Source organism: Poeciliopsis prolifica, unplaced genomic scaffold (assembly GCF_027474105.1).
Source record: "Poeciliopsis prolifica strain line A6 unplaced genomic scaffold, Auburn_PproV2 SCAFFOLD033, whole genome shotgun sequence".
NCBI classification, from domain to species: Eukaryota; Metazoa; Chordata; class Actinopteri; order Cyprinodontiformes; family Poeciliidae; genus Poeciliopsis; species Poeciliopsis prolifica.
Window position 1 is genome coordinate 3,051,029 of NW_026562408.1, and position 27,376 is coordinate 3,078,404.

General features: G+C 36.4%; 1 protein-coding gene and 1 long non-coding RNA gene across 7 annotated transcripts in view; one reads left to right on the plus strand and one right to left on the minus strand.

Moving 5' to 3' along the window:
* The window catches only part of LOC129373565 (uncharacterized), a 55,981-nt gene that overhangs the window by 6,095 nt on the left and 22,510 nt on the right, over positions 1 to 27,376 (minus strand). Inside the window, exon 3 of the long non-coding RNA XR_008607381.1 lies at positions 5,435 to 5,543. This is a non-coding gene — a long non-coding RNA (uncharacterized LOC129373565). The remainder of the gene's footprint in view (positions 1 to 5,434; positions 5,544 to 27,376) is intronic.
* Positions 1 to 27,376, plus strand: part of kctd16b (potassium channel tetramerization domain containing 16b) — an 84,105-nt gene that overhangs the window by 5,751 nt on the left and 50,978 nt on the right. Inside the window, exons 2-6 of one of the 6 annotated variants that reach the window (XR_008607379.1) lie at positions 5,330 to 5,389; positions 5,460 to 5,575; positions 5,694 to 6,028; positions 20,871 to 20,985; positions 22,443 to 22,643. The exons of 1 other annotated variant lie outside the window; for it this stretch is intronic. Coding sequence is in view for 2 of the 5 variants with exons in the window: in XM_055051568.1 (XP_054907543.1) it covers positions 5,330 to 5,389; positions 5,460 to 5,470 (71 nt within the window). In the remaining 3 variants the exon portion in view is untranslated. Of the gene's footprint in view, positions 1 to 5,329; positions 5,390 to 5,459; positions 6,034 to 20,870; positions 20,986 to 22,442; positions 22,644 to 27,376 lie in introns of those variants that run through there. 4 more of the 6 variants (XR_008607378.1, XR_008607380.1, XM_055051568.1 and 1 more) reach the window with 4 other exon arrangements.

Below are 27,376 nucleotides of genomic sequence, written 5' to 3' on the forward strand. Positions count from 1 at the left end.
CATTCTATGAAATTCTGAAAGACGGTTGATGTTGAAAATCCCAAAAGATCATCAGTTTCTATAATACATATTTATGTGTTAACAAAAGAATTTTATTGCTGTGCCTAACACATTAGTTTATTACCACTGGTTTATAAATTCTCCTCATGCATCTGTAGGTTCTCTGTGGATACTCAGGCTTTTTACCACAGTAAAAAAAGACATGCATTATTCTGGCACGGTAAATTGCCTTTAGGTGCCCTTAGGTGCTAGGTGTATACCAGCATTCTCTCACAACCCTGCACGTATGCAGAAAGTATGGACAATGGTCGGATGGATGATGCTTTGTAAAAACTTTAGACTTACAAAATTCTAAGAAAAAAATTAAAAAACAAAACATACAAACCCAGAAACCAGTGTGGTAAACCACAGATGTGGTAAGGAAGCATTTTTCCTTTTTCTAATAAAGACCAGATTTTATTTAGCGCTTGTGAAAAATGAAATGAGAGAATGTTTTGCATTCAGTTTTGAATGTTCACAGCTTACAAGCATTATCAAATCCTTCAGGTGGTTAACAATAAAGACAAGCAAATAGGGAATTTTCTTGCATGATATGTGAGAAAACTAAGAAAATGTGGTAGTTTATAAAATATTTAAAAAAAATGTTGCAAAGTACCTGATAAAAATATAATTAGCTCACTTTAATTTTGTTAGTTATAGGTTTAATGTCTGTCTATATTGACTTGATTTACTTTCAGTTAATTGTAATGTTCGTTTATTTATTAATTTATTTAGTAAAGAGAAGGGCGACTGTAATACTTCTAAGTCACAGTTTTGATATCACATGTTCACACAGCTACCAGCTACTAAGGAAGCACAGCAGAACAATTTAGTGGGCGGGACTCAGGATAACTGAGCTCTACATTAATGGTCTCCATGAAACACAATGCCATTGACTCTTGGCTCTCAAAACTCCCAATTTAGCTCTAACAAGGTAAATCAAGCAGTGGTGAGAGCTGCAAAAAGAGCTTGTTAATGCAATACCTGGTAGTATATCTGTGAGCTGCTGCATCGTCTTGACAAAAGTAACAGCTTCTGAATTTTGCCAACAGTTGCTCATTAGGAGAAACTCACTTGAAGGTGAGGTCTTTATTTTAAGGCAAACTGTACACACAATAAGAGGCACACTCATCAAGAATGCAGGACACACAAAAGCAACCAAGTAGTTATGTGAAAGCATAGATGCTCTCTGAGATGCATGCAGGGAGCTTGTTTAAAGCTGTAGTCACACAGAGAATTAAATGCATCATCTGACAGACTCTTGTTTATTTGACTAGCACTTCTCTCCCCCACCCCATCCTCCGTTTTCGTCCTCTTCCTTCTCTTTTCCCCTTGTCTTCTCCTTTCATGTATTGTCATTTTGCTCCAGTCAATCACAGCTGTCTTTTCTTTCTCGTCTTGGTTCCCACCTTCCCCTCTCCTCACTCTTCATTTTGCTGCGCTGCAGGGGCAGGGAGCACAGTGGCGGCACCAGTTGCCTTTACATGCCTGACTGCACCGTCACGCCTCCTGTCTCACTTCTTATTCATATCTCTGTCTGTCTGCCCACCGCCACCAATTTTGCATCAACCGTCAAATTCGGCTGTCTCATTTCATTTTTGTGTGAGATCGGGTCTGATTTTTACATTATGACCAGGCTTTACTCAACTGTGTGCTTTTAAAATTAAAATACTATTGTTGAGGTCTTCCAAATGACTTCTACGCAAAGAAGCACATTTCTCAGCTCAGAGTAGAAGAATCTGACTGCCTGGTACAGTTCTGTCCTTAACCTTATTGATCAGCTACAAGATAAATTGCGGCATCAGCTCTGATCAGATCTTCCCAATTTCACCTCAAACATGCTGATGCTGCTGAATGGCTGCAAACCCTCACAGCTGGACTCTTTTTAGAACAGAGGAATGTCATTTATATCATAAGTGTGTTTTTATTATGTCTGTAACAAAAAAAAAAAGGTTTCTATGATCCATGCTCACATAGATGTGCTTATATTATTAGCTATGATGCCTAGACACTGGAAATGATAGTTGAATGCCATCTACTGTTATTTTAAACAGTAACTGTTTAGTACTGATACCCACTTGACAGTTGAGTAGCTTCTTGCAATTAAGATTAGACAATTAAGTCAGAAGTTGACAAATGTGTATAATGTTAATTCATTTTCATTTAATTTGGGGCTTTTTTAACTGTATTGTGAACTCAAAAGATGAAACACAATTTTAATTTGACTAATCATTGGTGAAATGTTACTCAGTATGTTGGACATAAACTATAGCTATCAACAAGCTTCTGGGATAATTCTGACCAGACCACTCTTCTGATCAGAAATAGAAGAGCTCGTTTTAATTAGACGGTTTCCTGGCACTGACATGGCTTTTAAGCCACGTCCATACATTTTCATTAGGGCTGAGATCAGAGTCATACCCGAAGCCTAATGTGCAATATCCATTCTAGTTTTGACTAGACCAGTTCTGATGTGGGTTTCACTGGAATACAGAGTTGTGTTCAGGTTTCCCTCATTTTACTCAAAATACCAGGTGTATTTGTATTTGTATTCCTATAATGGATGAAATAGCTCTTAGAGATAAGCAAGACCTCAAACACAAAGCTGTGTTTGAGGACAATGTGATCTGAAGATAAACAATGCATTATTTAGCACTAAACACAAACTCATTTGTCTGTTGTTGACTAAATACTGGAGATTCTAGTTCATCAAAGCAATAACACTTTTTGTTTTGATGCTGAAATTATTGTTGAATGAATAGGTGCGAGCTGCCCAAGTAAAAACTGTCAGCAAACGCTGATCATAGTCAATATGGTCATCGGCAGTTTATAATGTAGTTCAGTAATTATGTTTGTGTTTTGTACAGCATGGATATTAAAAACAAACTTTTCTTCTCTAAACCTTTAATAAAAACTTTTTCAATTATATCGGCTCAGATCTTAAACTTGATTTCCTGAGGATCCGTGGAATAATTACTTAAACTATGCAGCTTATCATTTCTCTCAAATGGTGATTAATTTGAAATATAGGAGATATTTTTGAATTACTCTCTAAAAGCATCCATAACACTGATGAGATTACTCACTTAACATGACAGATCTGTAAGTAAGATAAATGCAGACTACGCTCTCTTTACTGTGAAAATGGGTTGTTGTTTTCCAACTTTGTCCGCAAAAAACTATCAAATGAAATCTGTGTCCTTGAATTCAGTGTTCAGTCTACTGCTGCTTAAAGCTAATCAAGCTATAGTAAAAATAAATGTTTGGAGTTTTATTTATAAAAAATGTTTAAAACTGCTGTTCATTTCACAATTATGTTTGTAAAATCTCAATAAAAGACCTTAAAGTTTGTGGTTGGAGCGTAATAACATTCAGAAAGATTCAACAGTTACAAACACCTTTATATGACTCTGTAGCTTGTATATTTTATCCTGGTTGTTTGTGTTCAGTAACTGACATTTAATTTCCAGGTTCACTGAAAGAACTCTGAAATTGCCCACTTGAAAGATTCAATTTTTTCATGCCAAAAGCCTCAGCCTCTTAGGTCAGTTTCAACTTGTTATTCAATACCCAGATTCACTCCACTGACTGCAGATATCAGCCTCTTTCTTTCTTATTTTCATTTTTCTTCCTTTCTTTCTGTGTATTTTTGTTTTGTTTTCACTTATGACTATTCAAATTCTTGATCATGTCTGGGGCCATAGAAGGTTAAATTTGCTGCATGTCTGCAGTGAATGATAATTAATCATCTCTGTTGACAGCACTTTATTGAATCCACTTGAGGGTCCAACAGCAAAGCTCTCAACAGAATAATTTAAAGATAAATATGAAATTGTGGACATGGCATCATGGAAACATTCTTAAAATTTGGTATGCAAATAGGAAAATAAATTTTTGTGGCTTAGGATGTATTTTCTCCACCGTTAGCATTAACACAACAAAATGCCATCAGGTGAAATGAGTGTCATCACAAAGGGGGCTTTCATGTATGCCACTGTGTGCCACTCTGCACCATTAGCTTGTTACACACAGATGAGTAACTCCTCGTGGGGCAAATGCGTTTTGGCAGGTGGAAGCGGTTATGGGCGAGTGCTTGCTTTAATGCATGACCTGCACTGCGCTACTTGAGGCTTTCGCACACCCGTTGAGCCATCAGCAAAACACACCTGGACTCCACCAGCTGCAGACATGCATTTATACTCGCATATAGCCGGCAAACCTCACTTATAAGCAACACAAGCTGCATGGTGTTCATCCCTGCGAGATTCTCCCAGACCTGTCAGTGATGACATTAGGTGCAAGAGCTCCATTCTGCAAGCGTGTGGAAAGCGATTAGTCGAGGCCAAGACAGGCCTTCACAGTGCAATGGAGTCTTGATGGGAACAGCTGCTGAAACAGTCTCAGTAAGAGAGAGCATCAGCCTATACTTCAAATTTGTAATGGTTGGACTGGGAAAGAATGAAGTCGGGAGGAAAATACGGTTTGATCCTTAGCAAAGACAGCCGTTATTACGTTGTTTGACTGCCCTGGAGTTTTGTCTAATGCACTGAGCTGATTATGTCAGGCCCAAAGTAGAATTTAATTTGGGGGCCCACTTCCAGTTAAGCTCATCCCCCTCCTGGCACCAACACCCCAAAGTCAGCAATAAAATTGACCATGTTCCATAGTCTTTCTTGGCTTCAAGATAAGCAATATTATGTCCTTCATGAAATTAATAGCCAAAAATAAAATGTGGAAATATGCTTATTTCTCTAACTTGTTCATTTGGTCTGGCAGTCATGTTTGGTGTGCAGCTTTTCAATCCAAACTTAGCAGAGATTGGAAGGAGGACCAACGTTTATTTGCATTTGCTTATAAAGAAATTGCATACAAGTTGGACGAGATGCGAGTCAAACAGCAAAACTGAGTAACGTAGAAGAATTAAATTACATAAGTCTAGATTTTCAATCTAGACTTTTTATTGAATTAAGGTTTGAAAAACAGCCATTCATACTCCACACAGTAAAATCTGATATTATATTCTTATCATTAGTTTACAGCATTTTATTATAAAAACTGTCCTGCAGCAATAAGGGGTAAGAAAAGAAGGTGAAAAGACAAATGATCTGTATAAAATAGTAGAGGAAGCAAAGAAATATTGAGGTTTAAAAGAAAACTGAATTCAACATTTACTTTCCAAATTGCGTTTACTTGAACCTTAATGTTATAAAGAGTACCCAAGAGTTTAGAATGACGAATGTCACCTGATTGCAACAGTGTTTTATACTTATTTCTTTGTGAGACACCACAGAGAGACGTGGGACCCACGTTGCAATAAGGAGACAACAGCTGAGACAAAAGAACAGAAAAAGTGGGTCAGACATGGAGAAATTACAGACTTTGTTGTTTGTCTCACCTCCCCTTGACCTTCTCCTATGCAGGCTTAGCATAGCTGCGTACCGTGGACTCCTATAATCCCATCCCCTGGAGACTCTGCAGGACTACAGAGCTCTGACAGAAAGAGACTGAGCCAGGAAGAAATGAAAAGGAAAACAAAGTGAGCAACACACAAAAAAACAAGTTTCCCACAGTCCTGTAGGACAGCCTCTCCTCTCTGCCATCTATCAGTCCATTTTCTCCTCCTCTGTGACTCTTGACTTTCTGTTCTCTCCCAGTTGGTGCTCATAGCTGATACAATGCTGATGCTCTTCCCCTGTTGTGTTGGAATAAGTGTTCCATGGTGCGATGAGGTGTGGAGCGTTGCTATAATGACAGAAGCTACAGCTGCAGAGACTCTTCACAGGCCCAGCTCAGCGACTGGCTGCTGCAATGCATCAATGCTTTAATGGCCCTGTGTTTTCGCACGTCCTGATTGGCTGGAAATGCCATAGGCACAATTTGAATGGCTCACAGAAGTTCCGCTGGATTTGAAGTTGCCTTGCTTAATTACAGCAGCATCTGTTTTCTTTCTGGGATTGCAGTTCTCCTGCCATTTGGATCTGCATCCACGGTGAGCAGACATAGATGACAAACAAAGTTCAATAAATTCTCTTTAATTTGTTATTTTGTCTCTGTGAGAGTGGGTTTAAGTTTAAAATGTGTCACTGAGAAGGTCACTTGAAATCTCTTATTGTTTAAAACTGGGAAATGTGAGACACAATGAACGTTTTCTTACAATGAATAGAAATGCTCTTCTCAGATTGTCGATGTTGGTCAACTGCAGACCAAGAATGTAGAAAAAAAAACATCTATTCCAAATGTAAATCAGTAAAAATCTGGTTCTAGTCTCTGACTGGCCGTTGCATCTCTAGCAACAGTATTACTTTAAAGCTTTTTGGGCTTCCAGCTTGTAAATAGTGACAAAAGCCTTTTTGCATATTTGAGCTCTTTTCTTTCTTTTCTTCTAAACTGTCACTGTCAACCTAATTCATAGCAACCATGGGTCCTAATAATTACATGGTTCTCCTCATGCATATCTAACTCCCAAGCCTAAATCCCCAGTGTGCCTTAGACAGTGGAGTTTCACTGTCCTGCAAGGAAAATTTCATCCAGGCTTTTTCCCCAAGCATGCTGAGTTCAGCGGCTTATAACAGCAAAGAGACACAGGATAAGACGAAGAGGAGAATGAGCGTGGGACTTCTGACTCAGTGGGTAACTGACCTGGCCAATTTAAAAATGCTCCAGATTTAGCACAAATAAAGCATGAATGAAGACAGAGGGGTTAATAATTATCACAATGAGATGAGGTAAAAAAATGGAAGAAGCAGACAAGGAGGGATATATTGAACTTTTTGTAGATGAATATAGTAGTATTAGATATGTTTTATGTTTAATTAGGTTACACATGATTAAGTAGAAGTAAAAGAAATGCGAATAAATTATATGAACATATCATAGTGAATAATTTTAAGCACTTTCTGAATGAAATGTAAAGGGATAGGAGGAGGCAGTTGGGTGTTACTAGGAGGAACCATAGAAAAACAAATTCACAGTGACCAGGTTACAGTTCATGCAACATGCAAATTTTCACACAAAACAGTTAAGGTCCATTTGTCTCTTTACAGTAACAAAACCTGTTATACTTCAAGTTTATTCTATTCTGTCATTAAACCAACTTTACTAAAAGCGTGTCCTGGCAAAGATATTTAAGGATCGTTTTCTTATAAATTATCTATTGACTAAACATGATTATGTATTCACTACATCTCAGGAAGAGTCTCACCAAGAATGGTGTAAAAAAGTCCATGAAAGGCGGCATTTATTCTACCTTTTTTAAGCCTGGGTACATAAATAAATAAATAAAAATGTAGAAAAATACTGCAGTTTGAGTTTTTTTAAAAAAAACAAATCTTTAGTTTCACAAAAGCCTTTTTGAACTAAAAATGTCATAGTTCAATCAAAAAAAATTAAATAAAAGAAAGTGTATTAAGAGTTTTAGTTTTCATGACGAATTGCCACTTAATGAATAAATGAACATTCGAAGCTTAAATTATCTGGGGCAGCCAGTGGGAAGCTGATTTTTTAGTTACTGACCTTTTTTAAATTAAGTGTAATGATATATAGTAAAGGGGAGTAACAAAGATCATAACTGGACCCACAAGTTCCTTTAAACCTGCTGATCTGATCACCTGCTGGATGGAAAATCTGGGACAGCTCAGCCTTTTTTTTATTATTACTGATACACTGTGCCCCTGGCATAGTAATATATAGAACTATTCCCTGTACAGTGATACCATGCTGGATATACTGAATCTTGAGATATTTCTACCATGATTCTGCTTATCTTTGCTTTTTCATGTTGGGGAATTGCCAAAAGTAAGTCAAAATTTCTTTGACTTAAAAAGGTTTGATGTAAATTTAAAGTTTGCATCAAACTTTAAATGCAAAATTAGTAACAATTAAATATGCAACTTTAATGTGGATCACAGTAATTTTGTTAACATTACATTTAATGATTTGTCTGAAGGAGCCATCATCAACTTCTTGTTTTACCCTTGTCATGCAGGTCACATGCTGTTTCACAATCTGCTGACAAACTTCTCTCCCCTCGAGCAAATTATTTCAGGGCATCGTGTTAAACAGCTTGGGGTGAGCAAAAGCTGTTTTCTGCTGTTAAGCTGGTTTTATTTTTTGAATAAATTAAGTTTTTGATCTTGTCCCCTTCACATTGGGATCAAAGACTAATTTCACATGATGCCCTGTTTACATCAGTGTGAAAGCTTTTAACAAACATTTTCCTCACCATGACTTTGTGGGTGTTGTTGTGAAACTATCTCATCAATGACCTCTTATTTAAAGTCACTTTTCAGGTTGAGCCAATTGAATTAGAAAATGAATGCTAATGGCAGACCTTGGAATTTGTTTTTTGCAAAACCCTTTGAAACTATATCCTTTTCCTTCCACATCTGTTCTGCATTCTAATGTGACAAAGGTTCAACAAGTTTTCCTGATGCTTGCAAAGCCCTGCGGGTCTAACTTATCTTCTCATATACTTGCATTTTTCCTCTTATTTTCCAAAGATAAGATTCTGATTAAACAGATACTAATTCCTCAGAGACAGGTCCTTAAAACTTCAGAGCAAAACTTCACAGTTTGATTGTTTTCGGATCATTTCTTGCTTCTTTGTGCCTCATTAGAGTCACACGTTGTCACTTTCCCAGCAGAGGTCCACAGCTTGATGGAGCATATGGTCATACTGCTTTAATTCCATTCCACAAAGTCTTGTAGCTTCCTAGGGCAGAATGTCAGTGGCATTTCATTTGGAAGCGGCAGTGAAGTCTTAATGTCCATTAAGAAAGCCAGTGGCACTAATGCAGAAACTCCAGGGAAATTAACTCAGACAGAAATTACCATACTAGCTTGTGATACATGCCCACTGTGTCCGTTTTGGTTCTGAAAGCAGAATATTGAGCCCGATGAAGGAAAAAACATTTGTTTCAAATTTGTTTTTATCATTACTGTGAGAAACCACGTGATATGTTGATACAAAGAGAGGAAATTGCTAAGGCATCTGCTTCTTAAATAGATTATTAAAACCTAATAAACAGTGGCAGTTTCCAACATGAGTTCCATAACTTTTTGTCCAGGGTGGCATTAGGTCACCTGTGCTAAAAAAAAGCTAAAATGTAAATTGAAGAAACTTTCTTTTGCTTGTTAGCATGTCTATGCTAAAAAGCAGGGCATGAAAAGGTGGGGCTATAGGTACTCTCTGGTGTTGCATGTAGCAGAACTGATTGTAATTGGCTTAAAACAAGAGGAGTGAAAAAAAACAGAAAGTGAATGTGTCCGCCACCTGGACTGAAACCCAACACACAGGATGCAATAGCGATGGTTGCAATGGTGGTAAATTTGAAACATTTTTCAACTTTATTGTGTAACATTACAGGCCCACTTGTGCAAGTGCAGGTGTATAAGCTCCAAAATTTTCTATGCACACATTTTGGAGGTTGCTTGACTGAAGGAAGGAAAGCAATTGACACCTTAATGCACGAGAAATTAATTAGAGACAGCAATGGCACCTCCATTGTGTCTATTGCTTACATCCAAACTGGAAATGAAAGTTGGTGTCTGAGTCAAGTTTCTACATCAGTGCTGAATTATTTTTAAAAGCCTCTGGAATGAGTTTGAAAATAAATGTGTAATTAGAACCGAGTCACTGGAAAGTAACTACTCATAACACCATTTTAGATTTATTTATATCTCTATTTTTCTTTTTGCTAAAAACAAAAGGAGAAATGTGTTGGTGGTCTTTAGGGTTCAGGATAACTTTAGAGCGAGAGAAGCAGGAAAACCACATCATAAACATATGCTGAATGATTCTGCATTGATCACAGATTGTTCAAAAACACTGGTTGGTTTCTGAAATGTACAAGCAAATTAGCAGTTTTCACATAAAAAGTTAAACTGTCAATTATTACCACTTAAAAGTATACTGCCTGTAAATTGCATAAATTAAGGATTAATATTAAGAGCTCTGCCGTATTAAAACAGCAATTCACTTATAAGGTGACAATACTTTAAAGTTATGAGACAGGAGAAGTCATAACTCTAAATTTTAATTCTGTGTCTCATTAGTAATCCCTCCGAGTCATCTTAGTCTACTCAGCTGCTTGCAAGAGCATTCTATTATTGCTTCTTCAATCCTAAGTAACTGTGAAGCACACTGTTCATTAAAAACACTCTCATATATGACAGGCTTATGTTCACACCATGCATGCACAACCCCTCTCTTATCTAAATGTACACATAGAGGTTGCCTTACACAAACAGCTCACAGATGAAAAATGGTTCTCATTAGAGGGATGATTATAATTCACCCTGCTCACTTGAACACACTTCACTGTTCGGTTGTGTCCCCTCTGTTGATTTATGCGAAGCAGGGTTGATTTTGATTAATGCCCCAGGATTCATTACAAAAGACACAAAATGTTACCCACACAATGACCCATATTGAGCTGGGCCAGAAGCGCCCCGGATGGCCTAAAATTTCGGCTTCAGTATGTTTCCTTGGCTTTCATCTCAAGTGGCTTTAAAGACAAAGCTGGATTTACAAATCAAAGCTCCCACCTGAACCAGTGAGTTCAGTTCTCTGGTCTCCAGAAAGCTTTGAATGCACCTGGCTGAAGTACATGTGTTCTGTAGTCTAATGCCTAACCTAGGAGTGCAGAGTGGAGTTTTAGTGGAATTTGGTTATTAGATAAGAGCAACCACACCCTATATAATTGCAAAAATTTCACAAAAATCCAAAGACAAATGAGATACAGCACTTTCAAATAGATTTGAACACTTTATATGCAGTTTGTAGTTTGACATATTAACTCACTTTAGACATGACATTGAACAAAATGTCATAGCAAAGATTGTGTTATCTACACCATAAGTGCAATAAGCTATAGACTAGTCAGTCAACCAATCAACTAATCACAGCCAAAGTTAAATAAAATGCTTTCATGAGAAGAAGCAGACAATCTTTGTAAAATATACAGCCATTCATGACACGGTCAATCATTTCCAGGTGCACAGAATTGATTGACCCCAAGTGGGAAAATCATTTGTAGCTGAATTTGTCAGAAAATAAAGCCACTTCTTTCAGTCCTGTAAGCCATTTCAATCATTTAACTTGGAAAACATCAAGTAGATTTCTGTCAGAAAGCCTGCATATAAAGTAGGATGAGATGAAATCATTGCAATGATTTGCTATGAGAATCATTGCAAATCATTCACACTACTGGTTCGATCAAAGAAAGCTATTATTTGACTGTTTTTATTGTCAAATAGTTATTTGACAATATTTTTGAGCCACTCCAAAAATAACTCACAAAGGAATCATTCACTTGAGTTGTGGCTTTGCTTGGTTAACATTTGGTAGATTTTTGGAGTTTAAGATTTTCTTTATTTTCTGTCTCAACTGTAAAAATGAACAAAACCTAAACAATCAAACAAAAGATTTAAGTATCACACCAAGCTTTTGTCGCTGTTTATTATTCACACTGAAATAAATTATTGAGTGATGCTCACAGAGGACTGCATTATCTGTGGCAGCCCAAGACATGCTATTGCCTGTTGGCGAAAATAATGGGTTGCAAAGTTTGACCCAATGCATCCATACCACTTCTGCGATGATCCCCAAAGCATCCACAATATTATTTGCAGAGTGTGGCTAATGATTCGCCAGCTGTGACCATGTGTGATTATGGTCACGTTTGTAAATTTGTTTTGCAGGACAACAGCGGGTTTATCAGGGTGTAAACATCTGATAACACAAATGCACACAGGTACACACTCGCACACATTATACAGATAAGATCAGACTGCAGTCCAGCTTAGAGACACATTGTTTACAGCAAGATTAACCTGGCTGAAGCTTTAGAGGGATTAGTAAGCAGCACGTGTCCCAAATCAACACACCAGCACAGACCAACAGTCGATTCTGTAAACTCCATCCATACCATAGATTGAAAGTCTAGATCTGATCTCTGGAGCGTGGTAATGCTCATTTGGCCGTGAACGTATTCGGGTGTGCTGGGGAGGGAAACAGGCAAATGGAACAAAGCAATTATGCACATCCATCGGATCAGAAACTTGTTTAGCGAATTAAAATCATTACTGGCTGACATTTAGATACAGTGATCCCCTGTAATCACTAAAAATCTCTCATGACTGGTAAAATGGTGGGATTAGACCCGTAATGTAACTGTGACAGAGAATTATGACTCCTCCTCAATGAAGAGCAAATCTCATTCAGCCTGGTTCACTCTTTGTGCTTTTTGCGTGCTCCCGTGAGCGCTGGATCGGTGGCCTTTTCAGATTTAATTCTGATGTTTTCATGCAACGCCCAAGAAAAAACAGCCCTCTCAGAGATCGCTCTTTCCCCAGTTCCTCCTCGTAACTTCAGTCTCTCCTCTCAGTCATGCTTGGTTACACTAATGGCCCAGCTTTGTTTATTTTTTCTTCAGCAGACAATTTTACAATTGGAGAGATGTGCCAGATTGCACAAACAAACAATGTGAAAAAAATTGGTTTAAAATAAACAAAACAAAAGCAAATGAGGGTTAGTCAAGCAAAGACTCAATAAATATTCAAGATGTTTCTCAGATGCAGATTACTTCATAAATGAAATCAATTTAGAATACAAATCCTTTGGTCCCCTAGATGACTAAAGGTTATTTTATGTTTCTACTACTTTTATATTGTTATTATTATTGTTGGCTGCCTTAAAGAATCGTAATGATGTAGAGTCCAATTATAATAAGTTTAACATTATGTAGCAAAGAGGTCAAAGAACATTATAAACATTATAAACAGTTTGCTTCCCTAAAATGTAATGCGTAAATATTCATGTGCAAAATTTGTATTTATTTTTGCAGTCAAATATTCTGACATTACTTTAAATTAAGTTTTTATTTGTACCTTTGTTGCATTTAAAAAAATTCCATTTGATACCTGACTGTACTTAGGGAATGGTTTCTGAGTCTGAACACTGAATGAACCATGTGCAGTTTGCTTTTACCATCCTTAAAGCCGACAAAATAGCTTTACAAAAATATCACCATATACCCAGATTGAGTCATAGCACACTGATAGTTTTTTTTGGGCTGAAATGTATAAGTGGGCGTTGAATAAAAAAATGCCAAAAGCAATTTTTTGTTTCCATTTGTTTGTTTTTTTTTTCTTTCAGGGTCACGCCTTTCTGTTCTGTATCTGCTGCTTTAAGCATTTGATTCTCAGCCAAATGAGCAGATCAGATAGTTTCCTCTGGAGCGTTTGAAGCACAAAAGTATTATAATAAGAGCCCAAGTCTTTGTTTTCCATGAAAATACCTGGCTGGTGGTGTCCTGAGTCAGACATTACATTTCAAGGAGCAAAGCTTATAGCGTGCTAGACTTTTCATTGCTGTTTCTCTTACTGGGCTTACAGTGCTGAGATTTTCTGGTAATATAGTTAGATCTCTTAATAATCCTTTTCTACCTTCCCGTTTCCTGTTACTGTGTCCTTGACTGTCAGCTGAAATTAGTTTGTGTCTTTACTGTTCACTCTATTATCTCTTCCTGACTTTCCTTCTCCCTCATTTTTTGCCTCGCTTGACCATTCTTTGTCCTGCAAGAGTCTGGTTAAGCTGTTATTTGGCCATAGTTTTTTGTGAGGGCGTTTGATTTCGAAACTTTGTATTCATCTCAGTTTCTCTTTTCTTTTCTTTCCAAATGCCCCAGGTCTAAATCAGTCACAGCCAAAGTATATTCATTCTTTTCTTTTGTTTTCCAATCACCTCCTCGCTCACTGTCGAGGTTCACACTGGCAAAAGGAGGCATTTTTGGCCATCTGCCACTGCTGAATTAAAGCTATTGGATCTAATCAACAAAATGTGGTCATCTATGAACATTCTGGACAAAACATGTCAAATATTAGAAACTAATAATAATGTTAAAGTCTAAAAATACTGAATTACAGCATAAATAACTAAAACCTATAAGTCATTTTGGTTGTCAGCATTTTAAACTTATAATTAGGGATAAAAAGTAATTTCAGAGCTTATAATGCTAAGTAAATCTCTTTATAACAATGTAAAAAAATAAAAAAAAGATCCAAATTAATATTGCTCCCTTAATGGTAATTTCTTTAGAGCCTGCCTGACCTTCAGTTAATATTGTCTGCTGCTTCTCGCACAGCACCTCCAACAACTTCCTGATCAGTACCAAGTTTCAAATAGTTTAGATTTTCTTGCAGAATTGAACAAGATAATCCAAGAAATTACATTTTAAAAAGACTGATTCATCTATGTAGTCCAGCTAAAACAAACCTCTAGGCTTGATGCCCTTTTGTCAAACTCTAGCAATTTTCTTGCAGATTCTGCGGTGTTTCCAGGCCAGATGAAATATTTAATCCTTCCATCATGTTTTGAGTCCGCCTCAGGGTCTTCTATTAGGTTACGTGCTCAGAATACCTTGATAGCTATGGCATCCTTGAAATGCAAAAGACCAGTAAATCTTCTTTGGGCTTCTTATCTTGGTCAGAAATCTACTCAGTCTGTCTCAGAAAGGCAAAACTAGATACTCAGTAAAATATACAAGCTTGTTATAGCAATCATAACAGGTTCCCTTCATGACTGAGTCCCTTCACACAATCATGCAATCCAGAAGGATGAATTACATCAATAACTTTAAGTTGAATGAGCAGGTTATTTTCAATGTGTCACAGGTAGATTGAAGAACTTGAAGTTCACAATGTTCAAACCTGCCTAATATAAAACCTACAGTAATGTACAAACTGTCAAATTACAGTGAAACACTCTCAAGATGTAATTCAGAATTAACTTTATATAGCCTTCATCAAACCCACAATTAATGCTAACAAGAAAGTTTGACAAATGTACAGACCAATGTCTATAAAGGTGATATTTTCACTTGAGTTTTTGTTGTGAATCTAATATAAAAAATAAACTGAATAGACAGTAAATGGGTTTTTGACTCCAGGGTGAAGCTTGGATATGTTGTCCAATTTTCTTGCACTGGCATGTAGTCTAGTAACTGACTATATGCTTTTTGACAATGGGGTTGAATTTGTTTCATAGGAATAATAAAAGGTTTGTCTGAAAGAACAGACTTTCAGACAAAGTCAGTACCAAGTTTCAAATAGTCTATAAGCTTATTTTAAATGTTCAAAATAACATTTCTCATCTTATGTTTATTATTGGCTGAATTGACCTTTTAACTTACTATTGTGTATTGACAATGAATTTCTGATTTCAGAAATATGTGAACAAAACACACATATAAAAGTACAGAATAACTTTGCTTTGTCCTCCTCTGGATATGCTTGTATTGACATAACAAGGGCAAGGACATGGTTTATACAATAATATCTAAGTCTCGACATTTTTATTCTTTCTTTTAGTTTAAAATGTCAGTTGTTTTCAAGTATTCGTATTTATATGCATCCTTGTATTTCAATCAATGAAAGAATAAATATGTGATGGACTGAAACACTTTAAAAGCTGGAAACAGAAAACAGTCTTGGTAAAAATGATTGTAAACCAAAAATACATTTTGTGTATAAGAAGCAACGTAAACACAACTTATCAATTTTCTCCTTTTCAATTTGCATTTCCAATTCAATCTATCCATCTTCCTACTCTGATAAGCTTCCCACTCGTTGCCTAAGTAAAAAAAAAGAAGATTTCCACAGTATGATTCAACCAAACCCACAGCATAGACAGCATGTTCACAGTAATGTCCAAAGTTATCTTTCCACAACACAAATTTATCCTAAATCTGTGAGGCTTATGAGGCTGTCGCATGTAGATGGTCTCTATATGATAATTATGTGGCCTTTAATGGGATCTCAAATTTATTTATAATCAGTAGAATTACTTGGGATGAATGCAAATGTTTGTTTCTTATATTTGTGAGTATATTAAAATCATTTATCTATCTGTGCATCTTTTCCTTCTATTTCAGTTATGCAAAACTTTCTGTTCGTCTATCCATTAAAATTCTTACATAATACTCATTTTATTTTTTGCGAGTTATTATGAAATGCCTTTTTTGTTCATTTGGATTTTAACCATCTGAATTGCTCCTCTTGCAAGTCTGTCCCATTTGCGCTTATGTATCTCTTCATTTTATGTCACAATAAGCGAAAGCAGACGGCTTCGGTTATGTTTTGCTTTTTTTCATATTTGTTCCTTATGTAGTATTCTTGTCGCATCTGTTGATCATTGCAATCGTGGGAGTTAATTTGTATTTGATGAAAATGTCATCAGTATCAATTAAAGGATAACTAATTTGAAATTTTAAAGTAATGAATTTAAATACACTTCCCTACAATACATGCACTCCAAGGAAAGTCAGAAATCCATTGGTGTAGTAGAAAAAGTGAGGGATGTCATTTCAGTGGGTGGGATGCTAATATGAATGGATGTCTCTCATATATTTCATGGAGCTACCAGTCAGCTGAAGTGATGAGTTTGTGCATTCACATTGAACGGAGGACTTCTTGTGATCAACTTTGTTAGGGTGTGATGAATGTGAGCCACAACGACTTCATTTTGGGGAGACTAGGTGCACCTCGACGTGATGAGTTGGTTTCTGAATTTAGTTGAGAGCAGCTCTCAGATTGATGGAGTGGCTCCAGGTTCCCGTGTAGGTAAAGGATTGGTTTCAGCTCTCTGTATTCCAGACAGTTTCATAATGTTGGTGAACATTCCTTCTCAGATGTCTTGGGAGTTTTTATGACCTTGATTATCCAAATATTAAAGTAACTCAGAGTGAAATAAAGAAAAACTATCATGTCGGAATTGAATTAGGCTGCTGTACCTGCCTGTAAATATGATAATTCATACTGAACAAAATTTTAGGAAGGGAAAGGTTTTTTTTTCTTTCTTTTCTTTTAGGTTTATGATAAGACTGACTTTGAACATGGAGAATATTGGAAGAATTTCCTCAATATAAATGTGGCATAAAAAGTGTCACCTACATTATACAGCATATGTGTTCAGTTTGTTATTTAGATTACAGTCATTGGTACTAAAATTGTAGAATTACTCAAATCTGTTTTATTTATTTTGAAGGTAATGATTACAGTAAATAGTCAGCTTTTCTACATTAGGGTGGCTGAGGCCACTGCTTTAATGTTGCATAGCATTTAGCATGGAAAAAAGTTCCTCCATTACTCCATATGGTGTCAGTCTTCATAAAATGGCAAAACTATGAAAAAATAAACTTGCTATAGAAAACTATTCAATGCTAGTCTAAGGTGCTCTTTAATTCGTGTTGTCTCATGTGACAAACTTTCATCAGAATTTATTTTTCTCCAGTTTGTGTTGTTTCAGTTATCTTCTGTTTTAGCAGACCTGCCGGTTTTAGCTTGGGTTAGTTAGAAAACCATCACTTGGACGCAGCTTGTACGAATGTGTGACACCTGACTTTTCTCACATTTTGCTTCTTCAGACAGGAAAGTTCAAACATCCTCCACAATAGGAGTTTTCTGTGCTGGTAAAGCAGAACTGTGACTGAAAGATCAGGCTGAGGAGAGGCGACTTTTGTTTCCAAATCAGACTGTGGCACAGGAAGCGAGGTGGAGAGTGTGGAACCATAGTTTTGCAATAATTTCTCTCTTTTTAATTTGTTAATTTAAGAAGTACAGTACATGATTCCTTAATCAAGACTTCATATTTGTCAGGAAGTAGTTCACTTTATTTTTACACAATAATGTGTTTATTCACAAATGCTGTGATCTGTGCATTTAGTCAGCTTTTCCACATTTTAGTTACAGTCATCTAATGTATTGTTTTATGTGTGTTAGTATCATTCAGTTACCCACTTGCATTGCCCCCCAAGCTGTTGAAACTACGTGATAGGATAGAGGATGTGACTAACATGTGTACCTAGAGCTGCTCAGAATGGTATTTGTTTAGATAATATAAATTCATGTGTTGGCTCCATGGTATCTTGTTTCTGCTGAGGTAATATTTTTTTTCTGGATTGCTTCTCATATGGCCTCTTGGGAATAAACAATCTTCTGCCGTTTGCATCTAAACAACTCCATTAGGACAATTACTATTTTGTTTCAGTATTTCTCAAAGGCACCTCAACTGTGGCAGGAAGAATTACACGTTCACTCCTACCCCTTCATTTGCTTTTATAGCTGACAGCAAAGCAAGGCCATAATCTTTGTCTGACTAGGACGTATCTCAGGTGCAACCCATGCATTTTCTGCACCATAAATTGTAAGGTCATGTCTGATAGAATAGGGGGTCTGATCTGTTATTATCAAGTGATATTTCTACTCAGTGGGCTGACTTTCAGCGCTGCTTCACTTGCTCCTGGATCATCAGATAAAGCAGCGGTCTGACAGGGAAGATATTGGTTGGCAGAGCCTTCAGAGGCTCCCCTCAGTTTGTGATGGCAGCATGTTTTTAAAAATCTATAAAACAGCGCAGCACCACACTTAAAGATGCTAAAACACAAATGGGATGGAATTCACATGTAACAGACACAAAATGCACAGTTTTTGACACATAGCACAACCTTTGAATCAACATAGTAGGGAAAGTTCTTCTTAATCTTCACTTTGTATTTTTATCCAAAACTGGACACCTACATCTCCAGAATGAGACATATGAGCTGGAATAGTTTCATGGAATGCTATTTAAAACCCCTTGTTGTATCTCCTCATACGATAAGGCCACTGTGTCAGGACGTTTATCTGACAACAGATGCAATTGGATTTGCTCAGGTAAACCTAAAAGGGGAAGTAGGGATTATTTCCCTGTGAGCATAAAAAATGTGGATAGTCATTGTTTAATGAGATTTCAGATTGTAATGTTTAAGAGATAAACATTGATAAAGTTGATGTTTAAATCATTTTGATAAGGAAAATTCAAAGAGCAAGTTTGTTCTTGATTGACTTTAACTTCAGTAAATATAAAGTAGTTAAATTATTTATTAATTTGTTTGCTTTTATTTTTAAATGCATTTACAACTTATTTTTTTTGACATTTAATTTTGAAATATTTAGACAGTAAATTGACACATTGAGTGAAATTATATGTAGTTATTGTGAAAAATTTTCTGGTTTGCAGCACCGAAGGGAAACATGTGAAATTTTTGGTAAATTGTAAGAAGACTGGCATAACCTTTTTGAACTTTTTCTCCAATCTTTTTTGAAAACATCAGGTTTATATAAGGAAGGGAAGCTCTTTAATGTTTAAACCAATTGCTTTATCTAACACACCATCCACTGCCCATGAAGGCATCTTTGAAATCTAAAGTTTATTTTGTGATGCTCAGATGATGCACCACATGACTCAAAATTTGGCGGGACATCCTGGACAAGATGAAAGAGAAATTGTTTAATGTCATTGCAGCAAGTCTTCAATTTATGGCTGTGCAAGAAAGATACAAAGAAAACGGTTTGGTGCTGAACCTTTCAGAGAGACGCTGCTTTGAGGTCTGCCTGAAAACGATTTTTCACAGTAATTTCCAGGGTTGAGGTCTTTGAGGTTTTGATTGTTTGGGCTGAAATGTACTTGGTGCCTTTTTGTATATTACAATTCTGGTGCTGATGGCTTCAGGAAATGTCTGATCAGAAAATTGAATTCACTATTGAATTCCATTTCTATGCATCTTAGTGTTCTCTGGGGACTACCAGCTTCATGGCATGCAGTGAAAAATGAAATATTCACTGAGGTGCTATCCTTATTTCATACATGTTCATCTTGGAGCTCAGGAAATGAGATCCAAGGTGGTTTAGACAGTTGGCTATTACACTGAAAGAAAAGAAGTTGAGAGATTAGTTTTTCTAAATACCATGTATTTATCTCTGATGATGAACAGGACAGTTTCAGCATCTGCTTAGTGTTTTGTCTTTGTGTCATGACAGCTTAATGCAATACGTAAGTCTTTGCTGGGAGTGTGTTTTATTCACATTATCAGAAATACTGCTTTGTTTAAAACAACATAAAACCGCCTACTCTACTAAAAACCCTCAAACTTACAAATTGTCCAGTAATAACTGTAAAACTGTGTTAAAATGTTTTAGACATACACTGAAAATAAATTGCAGGTGTATACACCTCAAACCTTTGGTCATTTTGTCTCATTTCAGCCACAAATTTAATGCATTTAAACTTAATTTTATTGCACCTAATTTAAAAGATGGTTCAGTACATAAGTAATATTGCTAAATCATAAAATTCATGCACAAATGAAACTTCAACATTAACTTGCTGGTTGGTCTGGTGAACACAGTGCAGATGTTTGCCTGTGGTCCACCACTTCCCCAGCTGTTCTGTAAATCTTTTTTGTCGGTACGTTTCACAGAAGAGATTTTTGAAGCTGACAAACACCAATAAAAACGGCTTCTTGACAGATGAGATAAGAATAGGCAACATCTGCTACAGACATCAAAGTGTTGCAATATCAAAGTGGGTGCAGGTTTGTAGCTGTCCAATTCCTAGGCCTAAACTGATGTTAATGTGTTGAAAAAAAATCTACAGCAGGAGTTTAACAGATGGTTTTCCAGCTGGGAGTTGATAAATCTTATGTCTTTAGAGGTGCTGTTTTTTTGGACGATGACTTTAAACCATTTAAACAGCAGCAGATATATTGAGTGGTTCTCTCACAAACTGCACTTTCTGTTGGGTAAATATTAAAAAAAAAAAAAAAACAGAAAATATCAGTGTTAAGACTGGCATAATGGTTGGTATTTTTCAGTTCCGCAGAACATTTCAGTAAACAGTCTAAATGCTCTGTTTATGTCATTCCATCATTTATTAGTTCAGGAAAGACTGCACTGTTTCCATTAATAAATTAAAGTGTTTTGACCTGCAGTTTTGTTTGATCAAATCTCTGCAGGGAAGGTTGCTCTGTAAGGGAAGTTAGAAGAAAAGGAAGATATTGAACAAGGAGAGGATATTGAATTGAAGCTTCCAATAGAAGAAGTGGAACTTTATCCAGGAAGGCTAAAGCAGTAAGTCTAAATAGATACATTTTATGACTGAGTATTTTCTATATTTCTTTAAAATAGAATAAGTAAACAATTATTGTAGAAGATTTTCACACATTTAAAAACTGTTCTTAACCTATCTGTATTAAAAACTGAATCAAAAAATGTATACCACCACCAGTTGTAAGCAATAATAACAAATAAACAATCACATACAACAATTTAGCATAAAATATTTGTTTCACTCTGGGATAGCTCTGAAATGGGTTTGGATACTTAAATCCAAAGTCTACTGCCATTCAAATGCAAATTAACTTACACATAACTTGTAACAACAAGTCACAACTGCAACTGTAGAAAAATGCAGGTCCACATTTTTTAGATCACAGACAGGTTTTATACCAGGATTATAAAGAATGACCAATATTTTCAGAGCAACTATAAAGCCATCTTTATTGAAGTGAATCAAGATGTTTTAGCAACACCCAGAGAAGAAGGATTTAAGCTGAGGGCATCTCTCAAATTGCTGCCTGTCTAAGTGTCACTGTTTCTGGAAAGAGAGTGACAGCAGCCTCTCAAATTCTGACAAACATACACTCTGTCAGTTGGATTTCTAGTTTGTGCTTCATGCTATTTTGTCCACTTTTCTCTCTTCCTTTCACTTCCTTTCATTTATTTCCCTTTTCAATTATTTTAACTGTCTTTAAGAAAAAAACAAAAAGACTATCACTACCTGAGGAACCTTTTCAGGCACAAATCTTCCTCTCTAAAGTGCGAAATGTTTGTTTCCTAAAAATCTGCAGCTGGATCTGTGAATGAGCTGATTTCAAAGCTGAGCTCCTCTGGGAACAGATGCCCCACTAATGGAAAGAGGACAGACATGAAAAAGACCCAACAACAACAAAAAAACACACCTGAGCATAGCCGTGTATTTATAGTATAGTACTTATTATTTATTTTTTAATCCTTTCTACAAAAAAGACCTAATAAATAAAAAACCAACCCTTCCATAGTTCATTTTTTCATGCTATTTGTAGTGAAATGACAGTCGACCCCATTATGATTTTAGGGTTTTGTTTCTTTTGTACTTGTGCACATGAAGAGTCTGTCACAAACTTGAAGAAACACATAGTAATGTAATGGGATCTGCTTTGTGTGTTTTTCTCACATATACATAATACATTAATTGTAGAGTTTAATATATTTGTGGAGTAAAGAGAAAACAGCCCAAAATGGCATTAATAACAATAATAACTTCTGGTATAATTGCCACTTTGTTTACCTTCAACGTTGACAGATGTGCAAAATTCTTCGATTAAGCAATCTGTTTTGGAAATATCTGGTGGCTGAGAGCCAAAGGTCACCTAGTTATGTTATCATAAGATTACAACCATCAGTCATAATTTATGGGCAATTCCTTGTAACAATGTCCTGAAATCATCTATAAGACGTTTAATCAATTGGTGTCTCCTTATTTATAGACCGACCATCCATCCATCACTGTCTATTCCAGCTTATCCTTGCAGAGGGGCTGGTGTCTCTCTTCAGCGGCCATGGGGAGAGAGGCAAGTTACACAGTGGGCAGGACGCCAGCCTATCCAAGGGCAACAGAGAGGCACACAGGACAAACAATCTTACAAACACACACTCATACCCAGGAGCTTATGTAGATACCTAATACACAACAGCACTGCGTAGGAGAAGAGAGGATCCATCCATCTATAATCTGTACCTGCTTATCTGTGCAGGGTCACGGGGGCAGGGTGGATGGAGTTTTGCCACTGTAATCAAATGGACGTTTTGATGTTCATGTTCCAGACCTTCTTGCATATTGAACGATAAAGAGATTTCTCTTCAAAAATAGTTTCTGTACAGTGACATAAACAGAGACATAATAATACAGCCACAGTGCTTAGAATAAATGTGCTAACATGCAAGTCTGCCGATCAGAGAAGCCTAGCTCTTGTGCTGCACATCAGCAAAGTCATATTGTACAAACCTTTGAAGGAAAAAGCTTGTGAATTTTTTTTTCCGTTTCCCAACAGCAAACTGAACAATCTGTTATTTTAGTTGATTTTTATTGAAGGCTCCAGTACTACTTTATACCTCAGCTCCACACAACTACGAGATGTTCAGAACACAATGTTAACAAATAAAAAATGTGCGTTGGAGTAAGAACTTTTCCCAAGAATAAAGTCAATAGTGCATTCAATTACCTTCAAAGGGTTTTAAATGAACATTTTAATCAGCAGTGTCATTACTCTGTAACCTTCCAACCTGTGAACAGACTGGCAACTATTCTGTCTTTGTTTAAAATAATAAGGTGGAACATTCTCTACGTTGTTTTTCTTACCTAAAGTTTATAATTACTCAAATTTAAGTACCTCTAAATACTAAGTGATTTATTATCTCTGATTGGTGAAACAGAATAATCGAAAGAGGATGCACTCCTTTGTACTGTGACTATATCTTTCAGCTTGACATAATGCTTTCCTGCTCAGAGACAAACTATCTTGGTGCAGCTTTCTGCATCAATAAGTGATCTTAGCAGTCCCATACATTTCTAAGATCTGAGCATGTGACAAGGTGAAACTGCAAGACAGATGTTTTAATTTCTGAACAGTAGTTGATCAATCAATTTAGGCATTTTGTAGGTATTACGGTTCTCTAAATTCAGGCCATTTTACAGCTGCATACTGTTAATTAATTAGACAGAGTAGAAGATAAACGTAGTGACAAAGAGTCTGTGAATCTTGATTTTTAAAGGAGAATTTTACTAATAGATTAGGTGCCTGGGGATAAATCCTTTCTCCAGGAGTGAGGTTGGCAGCCTTCTATAATCAGTAACCAGCATTTGTCCAGTAAATTTATTTTAATTTTCCTCCTCAAGCATGCTGTTTAAAGAAACATGATTTATATTCATGTCACCACCTGGGGGAGATTTTCCGAACAACAAATCACTCCTGAGCAGCTTCAGCCGGAACAATCACAACCTCCGGGTTGCACTCAAGAGCTCAGCACTTATCGCCATCCATCTCTAACCTTTGGGATAGACCTACAGGTCAAGGAAATTGTTTTATAAATGCCACTTGGATGAGTGTCAGTGTCACATAGAAGGTTAAACAAAATTACAATATGCTAAGAAGGTAAGGATGAATTTCAGAGAATATATATTTTAATCAACAAGTTTGCATCCTGCAGACTATGCGCAGTAACTTATATATTTTACAAGGATGGCTCAAAAATATTTTTAGTTCAACTTAACATCACACACTGAACTATGAATCTTCAGAGACACAGACAAAAGAGTCTGATGCTTTGAACTTTGATTTGATATATGCTAAAATTTTAAACTGTTTGCTCTGGACTTAAATCTGATTTTTATATTAGACCAAGTGAATGAAGTTGTACAGCATTTCTTTGGTATTTTTTCTGAGAATTTCTTGTGTCAACAGACAGAATGATGCTTTGAGAAGATGCACCAACAACATATGATTCAATAAGTGGAGAGACGTGCTTGTTAAAATATAATTTCCACGTCTTAAAAGTGTACTACACAAAGTTCATCGTACAAGGGTTCCTTCTCACTCCTTGACAAAAACTCAAATTGACAGATAACTTGTACCACCGAGGTGTTTGCTATATTAATTACCCCATGTTTTTTGGGGTAATTAACAGTAGCGTCACTCTTTTTCACATTGACAAAATGAGTCAGCTGAGATGTTTTGGTCAGGTTTCCAACTATTCACACTTGTTTAGAGGACAAGCATGTCCTCCCAATGGGACAAGGAGACCTAAGGGAAGATCCAGAACAAGGTCAGACAAGATATTGTAGATATTGTACTTGTCTGAGATATGTACCATATCTCAGACAAGATATGTACAATATCTCAGACAAGTACCTTGAGATTCCCAAAATTGAGGTGGAGGATATTGCTGGTCCCTTCTGGACCTGTTGCCCCTTTGACTCAAGCTCATATAAGCAGAATAAAAGCAAAGAATGGACCGGTGGTTTTTGGTTGAGGCTCTCCACATTTTCACATGCCAGAGAGGAACGTGCCTGGAACACCTCACCATGAGGACATCCAGTAGACATTCTAATCAGATACCAGGGCTACTATAGTAGATTTTAAGTTGGAAACAAAATGACTTCTTTTCAGTCTTCCTGAATATGAAAACCTGGAAAACTGAGATGTTTTGCTTGAAACAGTAAAATATTCCTGAAGCATTTGTTAAAAATGTGCATTTTTGTATTTTAAGCTTATAAATTTAAGCACAGCAATTAAGCATAAGCTCTAGAGTGTGATTAATCTGATTTAACATTTTAATCGATTGACAGCACTAATAAGCCACTTTATGAAATTTGATGTTTCAATTTGCTCCACAACATTTTTGCTGTCCCTTTTTAAGTGGTTTTCTTCACTGAACAACTAAACATTCCTTTGGAGGTTCTCTGTAATGCTCAGTGTCTTATGCTTATGGATCTTATGTCACTCTGATGTTGATAGATTTCAGTCTGTCTTATTTAGTTTCTGGACTAAGTTGCCATGGAGAGTTGCTGGGAGGGATTTTAGTGGCTACGAGTTTCAGAGGTTTAGAGCCTCATGTTGATCGACATGGATGCAAATTATGCAAAGCATTCCACTGTGACAGTTCAGTGCATTCTTGGATGCTGCCTCTAAGCAGAAGTCTGTAAATGAATAGAGGACTCGACGATGACACATAAAGTACAGAGCTGACCCAAACAAGAAGACAGTACATTCATTCCCCAAAGGGACAAAAAAAACAAAACAAAAAAAAACACATGCATTGAGTGAAGGATAATTAAACACATGTATCATCCTAAGTAAATAAAGAAGACTGCTCAGCACTGATAAATTGTAAAGCGGATGTGGAGTCACTCCTTTGAAAGGAATGCACTCAGTGAGTGGCTTTACCATGACACATTCTGTATATTTATTTCTGTTTTCAGTACCAAATAAGCACAGCAGTGCAAAAACTATATAGAGCTTCAGTAACTCATTGAATGACTAATAAAGTTATGATTCATTTTGCTGAAGTAGAACAAAAGTGTGTTCTAGCAGTTCTAAGAACATCAATTATACGAGAAGATGCACCGAGAAGATGCACCAACAATGTTTGGTTGACTTTCAGTTTATTTGACTGATAGTATTCAGACATTGTTTTTTGAAGGTTTTGAAGTTATGATTATAATTAGTTATGCTTATAATTATCTATAAAAGCTCATGTCATGTTCTGTTTTAGTGGAGTATACATGGATGTGTATGTAAAAAATCTGCAAGCTTCAAGCAATTTCTTTTTATACCGGCATTTTTTTATTTTTTTATTTAGTGGCATCACCATTTACCACATTAAAGAGTCAAAGCTGGCAGGTGTGCATATTTTATAACCCTCCATACCTCTAAAATCAAAAAAATCAAATCAAATGTTATTTGTATAGCACATTTCAGCAGCAAGGCATTTCAAAGTGCTTTACATTATAAACACAAAAACACAAAGTCATGCAACATAGAATGAACAATACATTGTTACATATTACATTTCAAATACAATTCTAAACAGGTGTGTTTTTAGTTGAGATTTAAAGGAAGTCAGGGTTTCTGCTGTTTTACAGTTTTCTGGAAGTTTGTTCCAAATTTTTGGTGCATAGATGCTGAAAGCTGCTTCTCCTCTTTTGGTTCTGGTTCTGGGGACCAGCAGACCAGAACCAGAAGACCTGAGAGGTCTTTGATGTATTGTGATCTTTGATATATTGTGGTGCTAAACTGTTCAGTGATTTATAAACTAACAACAGTATTTTAAAATCTATTCTTTGAGCAACAGGGAGCCAGTGGAGGGACTTCAAAATCGGTGTTAATATCCTCCGTTATTTTGATCATCTGAATCATTGGTCTTTAAATCTGGTCATTGGGGCCCACTGAACATATTTAGGTAATTCCCTGCTGCCACATGCCTCCCTTAAATAAATTGGTAATTTTTTGCAGCACTTCATGGAATGCTGCAGAGCTGCTGCAACCTTTTTAACCTGGTGTACTTGGAGCAGGGATACAGCCAAAACATCTAGGACAGTTAACTCTGAGGACTAGCATTGGGGAACACTGATCCAAATTGCGTGAGTGTAATTTTCTGATAAACTAAAGTGAGCTATTTATTTTGTAACAAAAACCTAAGGGTTTGTTTCTTATTACTGTGACTAATTAATACATTTCACCTTTCATCTCACTGTTCTGATCATATCCTCACATGGTGTGGATGTTGCTGCTTGAAAGCTCATTGAATACATGAAGGAATAGATTTTCCTTGATGTTTTGGTGTTAGCCCTCATTATCCAATAACTAAACAGATAGTTCTCAGCCCTATTATCAGTCTATCTGGAGCTACATTTGAAAAACTT